General features: G+C 51.4%; 1 protein-coding gene across 4 annotated transcripts in view; it reads left to right on the top strand.

The window, feature by feature from the left end:
- The window catches only part of RGL3 (ral guanine nucleotide dissociation stimulator like 3), a 357,925-nt gene that overhangs the window by 112,047 nt on the left and 223,607 nt on the right, over positions 1-22,271 (top strand). For 2 of the 4 annotated variants that reach the window (XM_078684183.1, XM_078684182.1), the window contains exon 1: positions 21,375-21,942. The exons of the other annotated variants lie outside the window; for them this stretch is intronic. In XM_078684183.1, coding sequence (XP_078540309.1) covers positions 21,469-21,942 — 474 coding nt within the window. In that variant the 5' untranslated portion in view covers positions 21,375-21,468. Of the gene's footprint in view, positions 1-21,374; positions 21,943-22,271 lie in introns of those variants that run through there. 4 annotated transcript variants of the gene reach the window in all.

Here is a 22,271-nt window from a genome sequence, read left to right as displayed (position 1 = left end):
CCCTATTACTGGCCTCACACTCTTCAGTGGAGTCTCACGTGTTCCCTATTACTGGCCTCACACTCTTCAGTGGAGTCTCACGTGTTCCCTATTACTAGCCTCACACTCTTCAGTGGAGTACCAAGGGTGGCCTATTACTGGCCTCACACTCTTCAGTGGAGTACCACATGTTCCCTATTACTGGCCTCACACTCTTCAGTGGAGTACCACGTGTTCCCTATTACTGGCCTCACTCTCTTCAGTGGAGTACCACGGGTGCCCTATTACTGGCCTCACACTCTTCAGTGGAGTACCACATGTTCCCTATTACTGGCCTCACTCTCTTCAGTGGAGTACCATGGGTGCTCTATTAGTGGCCTCACACTCTTCAGTGGAGTACCACGTGTTCCCTATTACTGGCCTCACTCTCTTCAGTGGAGTACCACGGGTGCCCTATTACTGGCCTCACACTCTTCAGTGGAGTACCACATGTTCCCTATTACTGGCCTCACTCTCTTCAGTGGAGTACCATGGGTGCCCTATTACTGGCCTCACACTCTTCAGTGGAGTATCACGTGTTCCCTATTACTGGCCTCACTCTCTTCAGTGGAGTACCACGGGTGCCCTATTACTGGCCTCACACTCTTCAGTGGAGTACCACGTGTTCCCTATTACTGGCCTCACTCTCTCAAGTGGAGTACCACGGGTGCCCTATTACTGGCCTCACTCTCTTCAATGGAGTACCACGTGTTCCGTATTACTGGCCTCACTCTCTTCAGTGGAGTACCACAGGTGCCCTATTACTGGCCTCACACTCTTCAGTGGAGTACCACGTGTTCCCTATTACTGGCCTCACTCTCTTCAGTGGAGTACCACGGGTGCCCTATTGCTGGCCTCACACTCTTCAGTGGAGTACCACGTGTTTCCTATTACTGGCCTCACACTCTTCAGTGGAGTACCACGTGTTCCCTATTACTGGCCTCACTCTCTTCAGTGGAGTACCACGGGTGCCCTATTGCTGGCCTCACACTCTTCAGTGGAGTACCACGTGTTTCCTATTACTGGCCTCACACTCTTCAGTGGAGTACCACATGTTCCCTATTACTGGCCTCACACTCTTCAGTGGAGTACCACATTGTAACGGGGTGGGAGCTGCAATCCCGATTGAATGGTGGAAAGCTGACTGTACTTCCCCTCCTTCCCTCCAGTCTGATTGGGACACCCGTCCCCTACTCTCGGACAACGAAGACGACTTGAGGGAAGGCGCCTTTAACTGGGATCGCAGCAGTGATGTGGCCACGCCCCCTCATGACGTAGGAGGACCAGGACTGGACAAAGGCCCGGAAGCCCTCTACTGGGGGTGTGTCGACACCCGGGAGGAAGGATGTCAGGACGAGGAGGATCGAGGCGGAGTAGATGGCGTGCGAGGAGAGGACGGAGGAGAAAGCATGGAAGACGGAGGTGGAGAGCCAGGAGGCCAACGACCCGGTGAATCGCCGTGCCACACTCCCGAGGGAGGAGTGTGGCTTTCTCAGGTACGGCGGCGTTGGGCAGCTTGGGTCGGGAGTAAAGGAGCCTGTGTATAATATTGTATAGCGTCCCTCCCATTTCCCTTCCCGCTTACCTCAAACCCCCTACCCTCCTGTCCGCCCTTCTGATCCTCACTCCCCCCCCTTTAGAACACCGATCACCGTTATTAGTTGTACAGCACAGGTGTCCCTCACTATCACTTGGTCCCCCGTGGTGACACCGGTATCAGTGCATTAACTGACGGTATCCCTCTCTGTTGGTTTTCTCGTTGCGGAGCTGACCAGGCAGAAACATCCCTTGACGTGGAGAGAACAGCAGCGTCATCCCAAGGCAGTACAACCGCCATCACGGACCGGGTGGAGTTTGCAAGAGAACGCTTGACATTCCGAACCAGAAAAACCTTTATACGAATAAAACCCTCTTTACGCAGAATTAGTGTTCAGCCTGTTCTTGAGTTGCCCATTGAACCTATCGAGCCCGCTCCCACACCCTCGCTACACACATGTTCCCTATTACTGGCCTCACACTCTTCAGTGGAGTCTCACTCACTCACATTACTGGCCTCATACACTTCAGTGGAGTCTCATTACTGGCCTCATACAATTCAGTGGAGTCTCACGTGTTCCCTATTACTGGCCTCACACTCTTCAGTGGAGTCTCACGTGTTCCCTATTACTGGCCTCACACTCTTCAGTGGAGTCTCACGTGTTCCCTAATACTGGCCTCACACTCTTCAGTGGAGTCTCATTACTGGCCTCACACTCTTTAGTGGAGTACCACGTGTTTCCAATTACTGGCCTCACTCTCTTCAGTGGAGTACCGCGGGTGCCCTATTACTGGCCTCACTCTCTTCAGTGGAGTACCACGGGTGCCCTATTACTGGCCTCACACTCTTCAGTGGAGTCTCACGTGTTCCCTATTACTGGCCTCACACTCTTTAGTGGAGTACCACGTGTTCCCTATTACTGGCCTCACACTCTTCAGTGGAGTACCACGTGTTCCCTATTACTGGCCTCACACTCTTCAGTGGAGTCTCATTACTGGCCTCACACTCTTTAGTGGAGTACCACGTGTTCCCAATTACTGGCCTCACTCTCTTCAGTGGAGTACCGCGGGTGCCCTATTACTGGCCTCACTCTCTTCAGTGGAGTACCACGGGTGCCCTATTACTGGCCTCAAACTCTTCAGTGGAGTCTCACGTGTTCCCTATTACTGGCCTCACACTCTTCAGTGGAGTACCACGTATTCCCTATTACTGGCCTCACACTCTTCAGTGGAGTACCACGTGTTCCCTATACTGGCCTTATACTCTTCAATGGAGTCTCACTCACTCACATTACTGGCCTCATACCCTTCAGTGGAGTCTCACGTGTTCCCTATTACTGGCCTCACTCTCTTCAGTGAAGTCTCACATGTTCCCTATTACTGGCCTCACGCTCTTCAGTGGAGTCTCACGTGTTCCCTATTACTGGCCTCTCACTCTTCAGTGGAGTCTCACGTGTTCCCTATTACTGGCCTTACACTCTTCAATGGAGTCTCACTCACTCACATTACTGGCCTCACTCTCTTCAGTGGAGTCTCACGTGTTCCCTATTACTGGCCTCACACTCTTCAGTGGAGTCTCACATGTTCCCTATTACTGGCCTCATACTCTTCAGTGGAGTCTCACGTGTTACCTATTACTGGCCTCACACTCTTCAGTGGAGTCTCTCACGTGTTCCCTATTACTGGCCTTACACTCTTCAGTGGAGTCTTACGTGTTCCCTATTACTGGCCTCACACTCTTCAGTGGAGTCTCACGTGTTCCCTATTACTGGCCTCATACACTTCATTGGAGTCTCACGTGTTCCCTATTACTGGCCTCACACTCTTCAGTGGAGTCTCACCTGTTCCCTATTACTAGCCTCACACTCTTCAGTGGAGTCTCACGTGTTCCCTATTACTGGAGTCACACTCTTCAGTGGAGTCTCACGTGTTCCCTATTACTAGCCTCACACTCTTCAGTGGAGTCTCACGTGTTCCCTATTACTGGCCTCACACTCTTCAGTGGAGTCTCACGTGTTCCCTATTACTAGCCTCACACTCTTCAGTGGAGTACCACGGGTGCCCTATTACTGGCCTCACACTCTTCAGTGGAGTACCACATGTGCCCTATTACTGGCCTCACACTCTTCAGTGGAGTACCACGTATTCCCTATTACTGGCCTCACTCTCTTCAGTGGAGTATCACGGGTGCTCTATTAGTGGCCTCACACTCTTCAGTGGAGTACCACGTGTTCCCTATTACTGGCCTCACTCTCTTCAGTGGAGTACCACGGGTGCCCTATTACTGGCCTCACACTCTTCAGTGGAGTACCACATGTTCCATTATACTGGCCTCACTCTCTTAAGTGGAGTACCATGGGTGCCCTATTACTGGCCTCACACTCTTCAGTGGAGTATCACGTGTTCCCTATTACTGGCCTCACTCTCTTCAGTGGAGTACCACGGGTGCCCTATTACTGGTCTCACACTCTTCAGTGGAGTACCACGTGTTCCCTATTACTGGCCTCACTCTCTCAAGTGGAGTACCACGGGTGCCCTATTACTGGCCTCACACTCTTCAGTGGAGTACCACGTGTTCCCTATTACTGGCCTCACACTCTTCAGTGGAGTCTCACATGTTCCCTAATACTGGCCTCACACTCTTCAGTGGAGTCTCATTACTGGCCTCACACTCTTTAGTGGAGTACCACGTGTTCCCAATTACTGGCCTCACTCTCTTCAGTGGAGTACCACGGGTGCCCTATTACTGGCCTCACACTCTTCAGTGGAGTACCACGTGTTTCCTATTACTGGCCTCACACTCTTCAGTGGAGTACCCCATGTTCCCTATTACTGGCCTCACACTCTTCAGTGGAGTACCACATTGTATCGGGGTGGGAGCTGCAATCCCGATTGAATGGTGGAAGCTGACTGTACTTCCCCTCCTTCCCTTCAGTCTGATTGGGACACCCGTCCCCTACTCTCGGACAACGAAGACGACTTGAGGGAAGGCGCCTTTAACTGGGATCGCAGCAGTGATGTGGCCACGCCCCCGCATGACGTAGGAGGACCAGGACTGGACAAAGGCCCGGAAGCCCTCTACTGGGGGTGTGTCGACACCCGGGAGGAAGGAAGTCAGGACGAGGAGGATCGAGGCGGAGTAGATGGCGTGCGAGGAGAGGACGGAGGAGAAAGCATGGAAGACGGAGGTGGAGAGCCAGGAGGCCAACGACCCGGTGAATCGCCGTGCCACACTCCCGAGGGAGGAGTGTGGCTTTCTCAGGTACGGCGGCGTTGGGCAGCTTGGGTCGGGAGTAAAGGAGCCCGTGTATAATATTGTATAGCATCCCTCCCATTTCCCTTCCCGCTTACCTCAAACCCCCTACCCTCCTATCCGCCCTTCTGATCCTCACTCCCCCCCCCTTTAGAACACCGAGCACCGTTAGTAGTTGTACAGCACAGGTGTCCCTCACTATCACTTGGTCCCCCGTGGTGACACCGGCATCAGTGCATTAACTGACGGTATCCCTCTCTGTTGGTTTTCTCGTTGCGGAGCTGACCAGGCAGAAACATCCCTTGACGTGGAGAGAACAGCAGCGTCAACCCAAGGCAGTACAACCGCCATCACGGACCGGGTGAAGTTTGCAAGAGAACGCTTGACATTCCGAACCAGAAAAACCTTTATACGAATAAAACCCTCTTTACGCAGAATTAGTGTTCAGCCTGTTCTTGAGTTGCTCATTGAACCTATCGAGCCCGCTCCCACACCCTCGCTACACACATGTTCCCTATCACTGGCCTCACATTCTTCAGTGGAGTCTCACTCACTCACATTACTGGCCTCATACACTTCAGTGGAGTCTCATTACTGGCCTCATACAATTCAGTGGAGTCTCACATGTTCCCTATTACTGGCTTCACACTCTTCAGTGGAGTCTCACGTGTTCCCTATTACTGGCCTCACACTCTTCAGTGGAGTCTCACGTGTTCCCTAATACTGGCCTCACACTCTTCAGTGGAGTCTCACGTGTTCCCTATTACTGGCCTCACACTCTTCAGTGGAGTCTCACCTGTTCCCTATTACTAGCCTCACACTCTTCAGTGGAGTCTCACGTGTTCCCTATTACTGGAGTCACACTCTTCAGTGGAGTCTCACGTGTTCCCTATTACTAGCCTCACACTCTTCAGTGGAGTCTCACGTGTTCCCTATTACTGGCCTCACACTCTTCAGTGGAGTCTCACGTGTTCCCTATTACTAGCCTCACACTCTTCAGTGGAGTACCACGGGTGCCCTATTACTGGCCTCACACTCTTCAGTGGAGTACCACATGTGCCCTATTACTGGCCTCACACTCTTCAGTGGAGTACCACGTATTCCCTATTACTGGCCTCACTCTCTTCAGTGGAGTATCACGGGTGCTCTATTAGTGGCCTCACACTCTTCAGTGGAGTACCACGTGTTCCCTATTACTGGCCTCACTCTCTTCAGTGGAGTACCACGGGTGCCCTATTACTGGCCTCACACTCTTCAGTGGAGTACCACATGTTCCATTATACTGGCCTCACTCTCTTAAGTGGAGTACCATGGGTGCCCTATTACTGGCCTCACACTCTTCAGTGGAGTATCACGTGTTCCCTATTACTGGCCTCACTCTCTTCAGTGGAGTACCACGGGTGCCCTATTACTGGTCTCACACTCTTCAGTGGAGTACCACGTGTTCCCTATTACTGGCCTCACTCTCTCAAGTGGAGTACCACGGGTGCCCTATTACTGGCCTCACACTCTTCAGTGGAGTACCACGTGTTCCCTATTACTGGCCTCACACTCTTCAGTGGAGTACCACGTGTTCCCTATTACTGGCCTCACTCTCTTCAGTGGAGTACCACGGGTGCTCTATTAGTGGCCTCACACTCTTCAGTGGAGTACCACGTGTTCCCTATTACTGGCCTCACTCTCTTCAGTGGAGTACCACGGGTGCCCTATTACTGGCCTCACACTCTTCAGTGGAGTACCACATGTTCCCTATTACTGGCCTCACTCTCTTCAGTGGAGTACCATGGGTGCCCTATTACTGGCCTCACACTCTTCAGTGGAGTATCACGTGTTCCCTATTACTGGCCTCACTCTCTTCAGTGGAGTACCACGGGTGCCCTATTACTGGCCTCACACTCTTCAGTGGAGTACCGCGTGTTCCCTATTACTGGCCTCACTCTCTCAAGTGGAGTACCACGGGTGCCCTATTACTGGCCTCACTCTCTTCAATGGAGTACCACGTGTTCCGTATTACTGGCCTCACTCTCTTCAGTGGAGTACCACAGGTGCCCTATTACTGGCCTCACACTCTTCAGTGGAGTACCACGTGTTCCCTATTACTGGCCTCACTCTCTTCAGTGGAGTACCACGGGTGCCCTATTGCTGGCCTCACACTCTTCAGTGGAGTACCACGTGTTTCCTATTACTGGCCTCACACTCTTCAGTGGAGTACCACGTGTTCCCTATTACTGGCCTCACTCTCTTCAGTGGAGTACCACGGGTGCCCTATTGCTGGCCTCACACTCTTCAGTGGAGTACCACGTGTTTCCTATTACTGGCCTCACACTCTTCAGTGGAGTACCACATGTTCCCTATTACTGGCCTCACACTCTTCAGTGGAGTACCACATTGTAACGGGGTGGGAGCTGCAATCCCGATTGAATGGTGGAAAGCTGACTGTACTTCCCCTCCTTCCCTCCAGTCTGATTGGGACACCCGTCCCCTACTCTCGGACAACGAAGACGACTTGAGGGAAGGCGCCTTTAACTGGGATCGCAGCAGTGATGTGGCCACGCCCCCTCATGACGTAGGAGGACCAGGACTGGACAAAGGCCCGGAAGCCCTCTACTGGGGGTGTGTCGACACCCGGGAGGAAGGAAGTCAGGACGAGGAGGATCGAGGCGGAGTAGATGGCGTGCGAGGAGAGGACGGAGGAGAAAGCATGGAAGACGGAGGTGGAGAGCCAGGAGGCCAACGACCCGGTGAATCGCCGTGCCACACTCCCGAGGGAGGAGTGTGGCTTTCTCAGGTACGGCGGCGTTGGGCAGCTTGGGTCGGGAGTAAAGGAGCCTGTGTATAATATTGTATAGCGTCCCTCCCATTTCCCTTCCCGCTTACCTCAAACCCCCTACCCTCCTATCCGCCCTTCTGATCCTCACTCCCCCCCCTTTAGAACACCGATCACCGTTATTAGTTGTACAGCACAGGTGTCCCTCACTATCACTTGGTCCCCCGTGGTGACACCGGTATCAGTGCATTAACTGACGGTATCCCTCTCTGTTGGTTTTCTCGTTGCGGAGCTGACCAGGCAGAAACATCCCTTGACGTGGAGAGAACAGCAGCGTCATCCCAAGGCAGTACAACCGCCATCACGGACCGGGTGGAGTTTGCAAGAGAACGCTTGACATTCCGAACCAGAAAAACCTTTATACGAATAAAACCCTCTTTACGCAGAATTAGTGTTCAGCCTGTTCTTGAGTTGCCCATTGAACCTATCGAGCCCGCTCCCACACCCTCGCTACACACATGTTCCCTATTACTGGCCTCACACTCTTCAGTGGAGTCTCACTCACTCACATTACTGGCCTCATACACTTCAGTGGAGTCTCATTACTGGCCTCATACAATTCAGTGGAGTCTCACGTGTTCCCTATTACTGGCCTCACACTCTTCAGTGGAGTCTCACGTGTTCCCTATTACTGGCCTCACACTCTTCAGTGGAGTCTCACGTGTTCCCTAATACTGGCCTCACACTCTTCAGTGGAGTCTCATTACTGGCCTCACACTCTTTAGTGGAGTACCACGTGTTTCCAATTACTGGCCTCACTCTCTTCAGTGGAGTACCGCGGGTGCCCTATTACTGGCCTCACTCTCTTCAGTGGAGTACCACGGGTGCCCTATTACTGGCCTCACACTCTTCAGTGGAGTCTCACGTGTTCCCTATTACTGGCCTCACACTCTTTAGTGGAGTACCACGTGTTCCCTATTACTGGCCTCACACTCTTCAGTGGAGTACCACGTGTTCCCTATTACTGGCCTCACACTCTTCAGTGGAGTCTCACATGTTCCCTAATACTGGCCTCACACTCTTCAGTGGAGTCTCATTACTGGCCTCACACTCTTTAGTGGAGTACCACGTGTTCCCAATTACTGGCCTCACTCTCTTCAGTGGAGTACCGCGGGTGCCCTATTACTGGCCTCACTCTCTTCAGTGGAGTACCACGGGTGCCCTATTACTGGCCTCAAACTCTTCAGTGGAGTCTCACGTGTTCCCTATTACTGGCCTCACACTCTTCAGTGGAGTACCACGTATTCCCTATTACTGGCCTCACACTCTTCAGTGGAGTACCACGTGTTCCCTATACTGGCCTTATACTCTTCAATGGAGTCTCACTCACTCACATTACTGGCCTCATACCCTTCAGTGGAGTCTCACGTGTTCCCTATTACTGGCCTCACTCTCTTCAGTGAAGTCTCACGTGTTCCCTATTACTGGCCTCTCACTCTTCAGTGGAGTCTCACGTGTTCCCTATTACTGGCCTTACACTCTTCAATGGAGTCTCACTCACTCACATTACTGGCCTCACTCTCTTCAGTGGAGTCTCACGTGTTCCCTATTACTGGCCTCACACTCTTCAGTGGAGTCTCACATGTTCCCTATTACTGGCATCATACTCTTCAGTGGAGTCTCACGTGTTACCTATTACTGGCCTCACACTCTTCAGTGGAGTCTCTCACGTGTTCCCTATTACTGGCCTTACACTCTTCAGTGGAGTCTTACGTGTTCCCTATTACTGGCCTCACACTCTTCAGTGGAGTCTCACGTGTTCCCTATTACTGGCCTCATACACTTCATTGGAGTCTCACGTGTTCCCTATTACTGGCCTCACACTCTTCAGTGGAGTCTCACCTGTTCCCTATTACTAGCCTCACACTCTTCAGTGGAGTCTCACGTGTTCCCTATTACTGGAGTCACACTCTTCAGTGGAGTCTCACGTGTTCCCTATTACTAGCCTCACACTCTTCAGTGGAGTCTCACGTGTTCCCTATTACTGGCCTCACACTCTTCAGTGGAGTCTCACGTGTTCCCTATTACTAGCCTCACACTCTTCAGTGGAGTACCACGGGTGCCCTATTACTGGCCTCACACTCTTCAGTGGAGTACCACATGTGCCCTATTACTGGCCTCACACTCTTCAGTGGAGTACCACGTATTCCCTATTACTGGCCTCACTCTCTTCAGTGGAGTATCACGGGTGCTCTATTAGTGGCCTCACACTCTTCAGTGGAGTACCACGTGTTCCCTATTACTGGCCTCACTCTCTTCAGTGGAGTACCACGGGTGCCCTATTACTGGCCTCACACTCTTCAGTGGAGTACCACATGTTCCATTATACTGGCCTCACTCTCTTAAGTGGAGTACCATGGGTGCCCTATTACTGGCCTCACACTCTTCAGTGGAGTATCACGTGTTCCCTATTACTGGCCTCACTCTCTTCAGTGGAGTACCACGGGTGCCCTATTACTGGTCTCACACTCTTCAGTGGAGTACCACGTGTTCCCTATTACTGGCCTCACTCTCTCAAGTGGAGTACCACGGGTGCCCTATTACTGGCCTCACACTCTTCAGTGGAGTACCACGTGTTCCCTATTACTGGCCTCACACTCTTCAGTGGAGTCTCACATGTTCCCTAATACTGGCCTCACACTCTTCAGTGGAGTCTCATTACTGGCCTCACACTCTTTAGTGGAGTACCACGTGTTCCCAATTACTGGCCTCACTCTCTTCAGTGGAGTACCACGGGTGCCCTATTACTGGCCTCACACTCTTCAGTGGAGTACCACGTGTTTCCTATTACTGGCCTCACACTCTTCAGTGGAGTACCCCATGTTCCCTATTACTGGCCTCACACTCTTCAGTGGAGTACCACATTGTATCGGGGTGGGAGCTGCAATCCCGATTGAATGGTGGAAGCTGACTGTACTTCCCCTCCTTCCCTTCAGTCTGATTGGGACACCCGTCCCCTACTCTCGGACAACGAAGACGACTTGAGGGAAGGCGCCTTTAACTGGGATCGCAGCAGTGATGTGGCCACGCCCCCGCATGACGTAGGAGGACCAGGACTGGACAAAGGCCCGGAAGCCCTCTACTGGGGGTGTGTCGACACCCGGGAGGAAGGAAGTCAGGACGAGGAGGATCGAGGCGGAGTAGATGGCGTGCGAGGAGAGGACGGAGGAGAAAGCATGGAAGACGGAGGTGGAGAGCCAGGAGGCCAACGACCCGGTGAATCGCCGTGCCACACTCCCGAGGGAGGAGTGTGGCTTTCTCAGGTACGGCGGCGTTGGGCAGCTTGGGTCGGGAGTAAAGGAGCCCGTGTATAATATTGTATAGCATCCCTCCCATTTCCCTTCCCGCTTACCTCAAACCCCCTACCCTCCTATCCGCCCTTCTGATCCTCACTCCCCCCCCCTTTAGAACACCGAGCACCGTTAGTAGTTGTACAGCACAGGTGTCCCTCACTATCACTTGGTCCCCCGTGGTGACACCGGCATCAGTGCATTAACTGACGGTATCCCTCTCTGTTGGTTTTCTCGTTGCGGAGCTGACCAGGCAGAAACATCCCTTGACGTGGAGAGAACAGCAGCGTCAACCCAAGGCAGTACAACCGCCATCACGGACCGGGTGAAGTTTGCAAGAGAACGCTTGACATTCCGAACCAGAAAAACCTTTATACGAATAAAACCCTCTTTACGCAGAATTAGTGTTCAGCCTGTTCTTGAGTTGCTCATTGAACCTATCGAGCCCGCTCCCACACCCTCGCTACACACATGTTCCCTATCACTGGCCTCACATTCTTCAGTGGAGTCTCACTCACTCACATTACTGGCCTCATACACTTCAGTGGAGTCTCATTACTGGCCTCATACAATTCAGTGGAGTCTCACATGTTCCCTATTACTGGCTTCACACTCTTCAGTGGAGTCTCACGTGTTCCCTATTACTGGCCTCACACTCTTCAGTGGAGTCTCACGTGTTCCCTAATACTGGCCTCACACTCTTCAGTGGAGTCTCACGTGTTCCCTATTACTGGCCTCACACTCTTCAGTGGAGTCTCACCTGTTCCCTATTACTAGCCTCACACTCTTCAGTGGAGTCTCACGTGTTCCCTATTACTGGAGTCACACTCTTCAGTGGAGTCTCACGTGTTCCCTATTACTAGCCTCACACTCTTCAGTGGAGTCTCACGTGTTCCCTATTACTGGCCTCACACTCTTCAGTGGAGTCTCACGTGTTCCCTATTACTAGCCTCACACTCTTCAGTGGAGTACCACGAGTGCCCTATTACTGGCCTCACACTCTTCAGTGGAGTACCGCGGGTGCCCTATTACTGGCCTCACACTCTTTAGTGGAGTACCACGTGTTCCCTATTACTGGCCTCACACTCTTCAGTGGAGTACCACGTGTTCCCTATTACTGGCCTCACACTCTTCAGTGGAGTACCACGTGTTCCCTATTACTGGCCTCACTCTCTTCAGTGGAGTACCACGGGTGCCCTATTACTGGCCTCACACTCTTCAGTGGAGTACCACATGTTCCATTATACTGGCCTCACTCTCTTAAGTGGAGTACCATGGGTGCCCTATTACTGGCCTCACACTCTTCAGTGGAGTATCACGTGTTCCCTATTACTGGCCTCACTCTCTTCAGTGGAGTACCACGGGTGCCCTATTACTGGTCTCACACTCTTCAGTGGAGTACCACGTGTTCCCTATTACTGGCCTCACTCTCTCAAGTGGAGTACCACGGGTGCCCTATTACTGGCCTCACACTCTTCAGTGGAGTACCACGTGTTCCCTATTACTGGCCTCACACTCTTCAGTGGAGTCTCACATGTTCCATAATACTGGCCTCACACTCTTCAGTGGAGTCTCATTACTGGCCTCACACTCTTTAGTGGAGTACCACGTGTTCCCAATTACTGGCCTCACTCTCTTCAGTGGAGTACCACGGGTGCCCTATTACTGGCCTCACACTCTTCAGTGGAGTACCACGTGTTTCCTATTACTGGCCTCACACTCTTCAGTGGAGTACCCCATGTTCCCTATTACTGGCCTCACACTCTTCAGTGGAGTACCACATTGTATCGGGGTGGGAGCTGCAATCCCGATTGAATGGTGGAAGCTGACTGTACTTCCCCTCCTTCCCTTCAGTCTGATTGGGACACCCGTCCCCTACTCTCGGACAACGAAGACGACTTGAGGGAAGGCGCCTTTAACTGGGATCGCAGCAGTGATGTGGCCACGCCCCCACATGACGTAGGAGGACCAGGACTGGACAAAGGCCCGGAAGCCCTCTACTGGGGGTGTGTCGACACCCGGGAGGAAGGAAGTCAGGACGAGGAGGATCGAGGCGGAGTAGATGGCGTGCGAGGAGAGGACGGAGGAGAAAGCATGGAAGACGGAGGTGGAGAGCCAGGAGGCCAACGACCCGGTGAATCGCCGTGCCACACTCCCGAGGGAGGAGTGTGGCTTTCTCAGGTACGGCGGCGTTGGGCAGCTTGGGTCGGGAGTAAAGGAGCCCGTGTATAATATTGTATAGCATCCCTCCCATTTCCCTTCCCGCTTACCTCAAACCCCCTACCCTCCTATCCGCCCTTCTGATCCTCACTCCCCCCCCCTTTAGAACACCGAGCACCGTTAGTAGTTGTACAGCACAGGTGTCCCTCACTATCACTTGGTCCCCCGTGGTGACACCGGCATCAGTGCATTAACTGACGGTATCCCTCTCTGTTGGTTTTCTCGTTGCGGAGCTGACCAGGCAGAAACATCCCTTGACGTGGAGAGAACAGCAGCGTCAACCCAAGGCAGTACAACCGCCATCACGGACCGGGTGAAGTTTGCAAGAGAACGCTTGACATTCCGAACCAGAAAAACCTTTATACGAATAAAACCCTCTTTACGCAGAATTAGTGTTCAGCCTGTTCTTGAGTTGCTCATTGAACCTATCGAGCCCGCTCCCACACCCTCGCTACACACATGTTCCCTATCACTGGCCTCACATTCTTCAGTGGAGTCTCACTCACTCACATTACTGGCCTCATACACTTCAGTGGAGTCTCATTACTGGCCTCATACAATTCAGTGGAGTCTCACATGTTCCCTATTACTGGCTTCACACTCTTCAGTGGAGTCTCACGTGTTCCCTATTACTGGCCTCACACTCTTCAGTGGAGTCTCACGTGTTCCCTAATACTGGCCTCACACTCTTCAGTGGAGTCTCATTACTGGCCTCACACTCTTTAGTGGAGTACCACGTGTTCCCAATTACTGGCCTCACTCTCTTCAGTGGAGTACCGCGGGTGCCCTATTACTGGCCTCACACTCTTTAGTGGAGTACCACGTGTTCCCTATTACTGGCCTCACACTCTTCAGTGGAGTACCACGTGTTCCCTATTACTGGCCTCACACTCTTCAGTGGAGTACCACGGGTGCCCTATTACTAGCCTCACACTCTTCAGTGGAGTACCACGTGTTCCCTATTACTGGCCTCACACTCTTCAGTGGAGTACCACGTGTTCCCTATTACTGGCCTCACACTCTTCAGTGGAGTACCACGTGTTCCCTATACTGGCCTTATACTCTTCAATGGAGTCTCACTCACTCACATTACTGGCCTCATACACTTCAGTGGAGTCTCACGTGTTACCTATTACTGGCCTCACACTCTTCAGTGGAGTCTCTCACGTGTTCCCTATTACTGGCCTTACACTCTTCAGTGGAGTCTCACGTGTTCCCTATTACTGGCCTCACACTCTTCAGTGGAGTCTCACGTGTTCCCTATTACTGGCCTCACACTCTTTAGTGGAGTCTCACGTGTTCCCTATTACTCGCCTCACACTCTTCAGTGGAGTCTCACGTGTTCCCTATTACTAGCCTCACACTCTTCAGTGGAGTCTCACGTGTTCCCTATTACTGGAGTCACACTCTTCAGTGGAGTCTCACGTGTTCCCTATTACTAGCCTCACACTCTTCAGTGGAGTCTCACGTGTTCCCTCTACTGGCTTTATACTCTTCAATGGAATCTCACTCACTCACATTACTGGCCTCATACACTTCAGTGGAGTCTTATTACTGGCCTCATACACTTCAGTGGAGTCTCACGTATTCCCTATTACTGGCCTCACACTCTTCAGTGGAGTCTCACGTGTTCCCTATTACTGGCCTCACACTCTTCAGTGGAGTCTCACGTGTTCCCTATTACTAGCCTCACACTCTTCAGTGGAGTCTCACGTGTTCCCTATTACTGGCCTTACACTCTTCAGTGGAGTCTCACGTGTTCCCTATTACTGGCCTTACACTCTTCATTGGAGTCTCACGTGTTCCCTAATACTGGCCTTACACTCTTCAGTGGAGTACCACGTGTTCCCTATTACTGGCCTCACACTCTTCAGTGGAGTCACACGTGTTCCCTGTTACTGGCCTCACACTCTTCTGTGGAGTTTCACGTGTTCCCTATTACTGGCCTCACACTCTTCAGTGGAGTCTCACGTGTTCCCTATTACTGGCCTTACACTCTTCAATGGAGTCTCACTCACTCACATTACTGGCCTCACTCTCTTCAGTGGAGTCTCACGTGTTCCCTATTACTGGCCTCACACTCTTCAGTGGAGTCTCACGTGTTCCCTAATACTGGCCTTACACTCTTCAGTGGAGTACCACGTGTTCCCTATTACTGGCCTCACACTCTTCAGTGGAGTCTCACGTGTTCCCTAATACTGGCCTTACACTCTTCAGTGGAGTACCACGTGTTCCCTATTACTGGCCTCACACTCTTCAGTGGAGTCTCACGTGTTCCCTATTACTGGCCTCACACTCTTCAGTGGAGTTTCACGTGTTCCCTATTACTGGCCTCACACTCTTCAGTGGAGTCTCACGTGTTCCCTATTACTGGCCTCACACTTTTCAGTGGAGTCTCACGTGTTCCCTATTACTGGCCTCACACTCTTCAGTGGAGTCTCACGTGTTCCCTATTACTGGCCTCACACTCTTCAGTGGAGTCTCACGTGTTCCCTATACTGGCCTTAAACTCTTCAATGTAGTCTCACTCACTCACATTACTGGCCTCATACACTTCAGTGGAGTCTCATTACTGGTCTCATACACTTTGGTGGAGTTTCACTCACTCACTCGTTACTGGCCTCATACATGTCAATGGAGTCTCACACGATCCCATCACCGGCCTCATTCACTGCAGTGAAGTCTCTTTGATTTGCACACATTTATTATATACAAACTCCAGTCCACTGACGGAGGTTCTAGGTAATCCTGTCTCACGACCCTTACCTACACAGGTTGCGCCAAGAGGCCAATGCGACTGAAATGTCCATGGGTGTACGCTTATAAGGACTTACGGGGCTTGTGGCAATCTAATTATTTATTTTAAGTGCCCAAGGGTTTGGCAAAGAAAGATTTCACTTTCTACACGAGGTAGAGCTCGTACCATGTTATCTTAGTTTTCTTGGCAATTTCTTTTTCAAAGAAGAAGTCACTGCAAGGGATGAATTCAAGTGTGTCTGCATTCATTGTCAGCTAGGAGCAAACCTGTCCAAGTTCAATTCCGAGAGGCTGGCTTGGATTCATGGTTGGTTGTTTCTAGTAGCAAAGAAAAGACATCTGCCTTGGTTAAAGAAAATACATTCTGCCTTGGTTGTGTTGAGTTTTTAGGTCTCGCCTCTCAATGCGCATGCGCATTGAGCAGAGCGAGACTATAGGGGCTTAAATAAGCTTTACCTAGACTGGCGATTGACTGGCGATTTGATGCTGTGCCCGTGCGCTTTTAGGTCAATGCGCAAGCGCATTGACCTAAAATGCGCGTGCACATCATCAAATCGCCATCTGTTTCCCAGCAGCACTCCTCCCACACCTTTGAAGTGAAGCTTAGCTTCACTTCAAAGGCCCCTGCTGCTTCACACCCTCATCGCCGCTCTCCCCGCTCCGCCCCCTCCCCTGCCCGCCGTGTCGCATTTCTCCTCCCCCCTCCCCCCTCCCCTTCTCTGCCTTCCCTCCGTCTTGTTTTCCTAGCACCCTCCCACCTCCCACCCCCACCCCCCTGTCCCCTACCAGCCTCCACTGAATGTTCCGATTTTTCTGTGAAAGTAACTGGGCTCGTGAGAAGTTACGCTTTTCTCCTTCCAGTCCTAATGTGCATTGAGTGCGGCTCCGGCAGCTTTCAGTTCTGCAGCACTTCGTCTATTGCTTTTGGAAAGCTGCATTTCTGTAATTTTGGCTCTCCCCGCTCTGCCCCCTCCCCTGCCCGCCGTGTCGCTTTTCTCCTCCCCCCTCCCCTTCTCTTCCTTCCCTCCGTCTTGTTTTCCTAGCACCCTCCCACCCCCCACCCCCCTGTCCCCTACCAGCCTCCACTGAATGCTCCGATTTTTTATACCAGTCTCAGTTTTCATAACATACGTGGTGGCGGGGAAGAGGGAATGGCAAGCTGGCTTATATTTTTACATATTCTAAAATTTCCAAGTAACGGAAAATGTGTAGTATTGAAGTCCAACTTCACTCAGTTTTGCTCCTTTTTTGTATGTAAACAACTGAGAATTAAGCACAGATGTTGTGATTTTCTTTTTTTAAATATATACGCATCGAGTCCTAAATACATTTTACACACCGAGCACGTGTCCTTTCACTACTGTTTCCCCCTTTAGCGTGCTTCTGATTTCAAGAGAAACTGGAGTTCTTTTACTTCTGCTTGTCACACCACTTAATGTAGTAGTACTCTGTGCTGCAGGTAAACCGCAGATGTGGCCTAACGACCAGAGCTGCCATCTAAGTCACGTAAATACAAAACATGTTGCATTACAAATGCTATAGGTGTCACATTCGCGAAAGTTATAACTATTGGCATTGTAAATGACAAAGCTATCAATTTAGCTATTTTAAAAACCAACACATAAATAAACATTTTCATTTACAAGACCAATAGCTACAACTTTTCTAATGCGAGACCTATTGCATTTCCAATGCTTGTTAGGCAGGCACTGGTTCTCCAAATCCAAGTAAGACTGAAGCAGGTTTTGAGTTGGAGATTGTTGTGAACAGAGGACATTTTCAGGTGGTGTTGCATTTCATCCAAGATTCCAAGCCAGACCAGGCAGGTTGGGGGATTTAAAGGTTCTCGTTTGGAAGAGTTGTTGATGTTTGGTGAAGTAGAAATTGAACCTTTGCAGGACCCTAAAAAAAACAGCCTGTGCTTGGTTTCAGTGTTGTGATCACAGAGTGGAGGTTGACCGAATCAAAGGCTGCAGAGAGGTCAGGTAGAATTACATGAAAGGGATAGTTTCTTTGACGCGATCAGAAGAGCATTGTCAACTACCTATAGGGCAGCAGTCTCTGTGCTGCAGCCTGATCAGAAGCTGGATTGGAAGTCCTGAATGAGGTTTTCTTGCTGATCTGGTTTGAAGTATAGTTTTGGACATGAATAGAGGCTGCTTTCTCGAGGATTTTGTGGTATTTGTCAAGGTTGTCTGGATTCAGGGTGGTGTTTTTCAGAGGGGGAAGGGTCTGTCCCGCTTTAAGTTCATCGCAGAAGGTTCTTTAACAGAGGGAGGAGTTGATAATGTTGATGAGAAGTGTCAGGGCACATCCATGTAGGAGTTTACTGATGTAAGAGGGAAGAATGTAGTGCGAGTTGGTGGTACCCTTGAGGGATTGAGGATGTCAATGATGTATGTGTGTAGGAGCAGGTTGAAGGTTGTCCATTTAGAGCTGAATTGTGGGGGAAATGTGGCAAAGTTGTGCCTGGTATTGTTGATATGAATTCTGATCCTGTTTATCTTCTTGGTAATCAAGTTACTGATTTTTTTTTTTAAACAGACTGTATTTCCATTTTCTAGTTAACTATTGTCCATTTGTATAATTTCATGTCTTGTATATTTCTACAATATTTTTAAATACCATTTTGCAATGATTTAATATATTACTTCTATGTCATGGTTCTGTCAGAATTACAACAAACTCCCTCAACTCCTCCATGTTAATTAAGTTACTGATGCAGTTGCAACTCTAGATTGAGTGTGGGGCTGGGAAATGTGTCAGGGAAGTGGATGGTGCAGATGTTTGTACGCCTTTAAGAGCTAGCTGTTTATGATGGCCTTCTAAAAGTGGCTTTCGCTGAAGTGATGAGGAGCCTGACGGTTAAGTAGAAAGGGATACTCAAAGCCTTTCTATGTCCCTTTATGTTATTGTACGTGTCCCATAAAGGAAGAAGAACATCGATTTCAATTAATGGCCCAACGTGTGACGCATGTACCCCATTTCTATACTTGTTTCTTTCAGTCCCTAAGAGGGGTGCCTTCCCTTCCTGGCCCAGTGGGAAGGACTCGTTTTATCCCTATGCATTATAATCTATACGACCTCTGGCCCCTCGGTGAGAGGTGCTTTGCCTTCCCTTCCTGGCCCAGTGGGAAGGACTAGTTTTATCCCTATGCATTATAATCTATACGACCTCTGGCCCCTCGGTGAGAGGTGCCTTGCCTTCCCTTCCCGGCCCAGTGGGAAGGACTCGTTTTATCCCTATGCATTATAATCTATACGACCTCTGGCCCCTCGGTGAGAGGTGCCTTACCTTCCCTTCCCGGCCCAGTGGGAAGGACTCGTTTTATCCCTATGTATTATAATCTATACGACCTCTGGCCCCTCGGTGAGAGGTGCCTTGCCTTCCCTTCCTGGCCCAGTGGGAAGGACTCGTTTTATCCCTATGCATTATAATCTATACGACCTCTGGCCCCTCGGTGAGAGGTGCCTTGCCTTCCCTTCCTGGCCCAGTGGGAAGGACTCGTTATATCCCTATTCATTATATTCTATACGTCCTCTGGCCCCTCGGTGAGAGGTGCCTTGCCCCCCTTCACAGCCCAGTTGGAAGGACTCGTTATATCCCTATGCATTATATTCTATAGGTCCTCGGTCCCTCGGCGAGGGCTGCCTTGCCCTCCCTTCACGGCCCAGAGGGAAGGACTCGTTTTATCCCTATGCATTATATTCTATATGTCCTCTGTCCCTCGGTAATAGGTGCTTTGCCTTCCCGGCCCAATGGGAGGACTCGTTTTATCCCTATGCATTATATTCTATATGTCCTCTGTCCCTCGGTAAGAGGTGCTTTGCCTTCCCGGCCCAGTGGGAGGACTCGTTTTATCCCTATGCATTATATTCTATATGTCCTCTGTCCCTCGGTAAGAGGTGCTTTGCCTCCCCGGCCCAGTGGGAAGGACTCGTTTTATCCCCATGCATTATATTCTATAGGTCCTCTGTCCCTCAGTAAGAGGTGCTTTGCCTTCCCGGCCCAGTGGGAGAACTCACTTTATCCCTATGCATTATATTCTATACGTCCTCTGTCCCTCTGCGAGAGGTGCCTTGTCTTCCCTTCACAGCCCGGCACAGTGGGAGAATTCGTTTTATCCCTAATCATTATATTCTATATGTCCTCTGTCCCTCGGCGAGAGGTGCCTTGTCTTCCCGGCCCAGTGGGAGGACTCGTTTTATACCTATGCATTATATTCTATAGGTCCTCGGTCCCTCGGCGAGAGGTGCCTTCCCTTCCCGGCCCAGTGGGAGGACTCGTTTTATCCCTATGCATTATATTCTATATGTCCTCTGTCCCTCTGTAAGAGGTGCTTTGCCTTCCCGGCCCAGTGGGATGACTCGTTTTATCCCTATGCATTATATTCTATATGTCCTCTGTCCCTCGGTAAGAGGTGCTTTGCCTTCCCGGCCCAGTGGGAAGGACTCGTTTTATCCCTATGCATTATAATCTATAGGTCCTCTGTTCCTCGGCGAGGGGTACCTTGCCCTGCCTTCACGGCCCAGTGGGAAGGACTCGTTCTATCCCCATGCATTATATTCTATAGGTCCTCTGTCCCTCAGTAAGAGGTGCTTTGCCTTCCCGGCCCAGTGGGAGAACTCGCTTTATCCCTATGCATTATATTCTATACGTCCTCTGTCCCTCGGTAAGAGGTGCTTTGCCTTCCCGGCCCAGTGGGAAGGACTCACATTATCATTATGCATTATATTTTATAGGTTCTCGGTCCCTCGGCGAGGGGTGCCCTCCCTTCATGGCTCAGCGTGGAGGACTTCGCGCGTTCCCCTCCAGCGCCGCTCACCTGGGGCCGGCGCCAGCGCTTCCCATGTGAAATGGCGGTCCAGCGGTGACCTTTCTCAGCTGCGCTCGGGTCAGCCCTCCCCTCCTCCGCCCCTCCACCCTCGCCTGACGCTGCCGGCCGGGCCTCTCTCCTTGGCGATGCTATCAGCCTCGAGTATTTAAAGAAAGCACAATCTCGGCACAACAAGCGCCGGCCGGGAGTGCTTGAAGGGCACCTGGAGAGAGAGGCCGGCGGAAGAGGCCTCGCTCCCCCCGGCCGGGCGGGGGCACGCCCCGGTGCGCCTCTCCAGACTTGGCACGACGTGGGCACACCCCAGTGAGCCAGAGCAGTTCAGCCTCGACAGGACGAGGGCACACCTGCGCCTTCGCTCGTACCTACAGCAGCTCGCCCTGCCTGTGCGCCCGGCGCAGCCGCGCCGTCGTGCGCCTCTCGGCCTCCGCAGACCCCGCTCGTCCTGGTCCTGGTGAACGTCTGGAGCTTAGCTTCAGCGTGCTGCACCTCTCCAGCCTCTATCATCTGGCTCGCCCTGGTAAAAACCCTTCAGTCTTCACTCCTCATTTCATTCCTTTACTCTTCATAGCCCTGCGGTAATTGGTGAGTGCAGTTCTCTGGCCTTCACAACCCTAACTCAGCCTGGTGGACCGCTCGGACCGGGCACAACACCCTCTTCCGTGGCCACGGATGGGACATCTTTCAGGGTGACCTCTCTTGCACTTCAGCTGTGTTGAATGTGAGCACCAGATGGCCAACTCTTACTGTCCACCTGCAAGCACAGTTGGTGACAAGATGTCCGCGATGGAAGTCAGTGAGCCAGAAAGCCCTGGCATGGGTCGAGAGCGAGCGGGGAGATCACCAGAGAGCCTGATGCAGGCTTTCAGACCAATGGATAGTGGGGAGCACCTGGGGAGACCGTCGGAGGGTCGAGAGTCCCCGTGGAGGCCAACAGAGACCAGAGAGCAAATAGAGAAACCAAGAAACACCCTGGAACAACTGGAAGAGCCAATAGAGAGTCGAGCTCACCCAGGAAGATCAACCGAGAGTTGGGGACAACCGATGAGACCTACGGAAAGCCAGGAGGAACCCATAAACTCAGCTGATTTCAAAGAGTCCGGAGAAAGTCCTGCTCAAGAGCAGGAGCAGACACCTGAGGCCCCCACGAATATATGTGCCCCCCGGGGCCGCACAGAGAGGGTCATGGCCAAAGAGATCACCATGGTAAGTTCACATTTCTACATGTGTTGGAAAATGGGTTGGTAAAGTCCACGAACACTGTGCCAGACTGGTATAATGCATTTCTAGTGCATACTCCACTGACCTACTTACCATTATGTGTCCGTGGGCATAGAACTCTGGGATTAGCCCAGGATACTTTATTGCCCATCAGAAGAGGATGGTTTAGGATTTACTGTGAAAAGTGCGGCGGCACTCTTGACTAATCTAAGGCTTCAGGCAGAGACCAGAGTAAAGAGAGGAGTCCACTGCCTTTGTTGCCATTCTTGCCTGGTGGTAACTAATTGTTAGGTTGAAGAGTGACGAAACCAGGT

This window comes from Lissotriton helveticus, chromosome 1_1, assembly GCF_964261635.1.
Source record: "Lissotriton helveticus chromosome 1_1, aLisHel1.1, whole genome shotgun sequence".
In the NCBI taxonomy this organism is placed as follows: Eukaryota; Metazoa; Chordata; class Amphibia; order Caudata; family Salamandridae; genus Lissotriton; species Lissotriton helveticus.
Note: the sequence above shows the minus strand (reverse complement) of the source record. Positions and strands in the feature narration are given on the sequence as shown.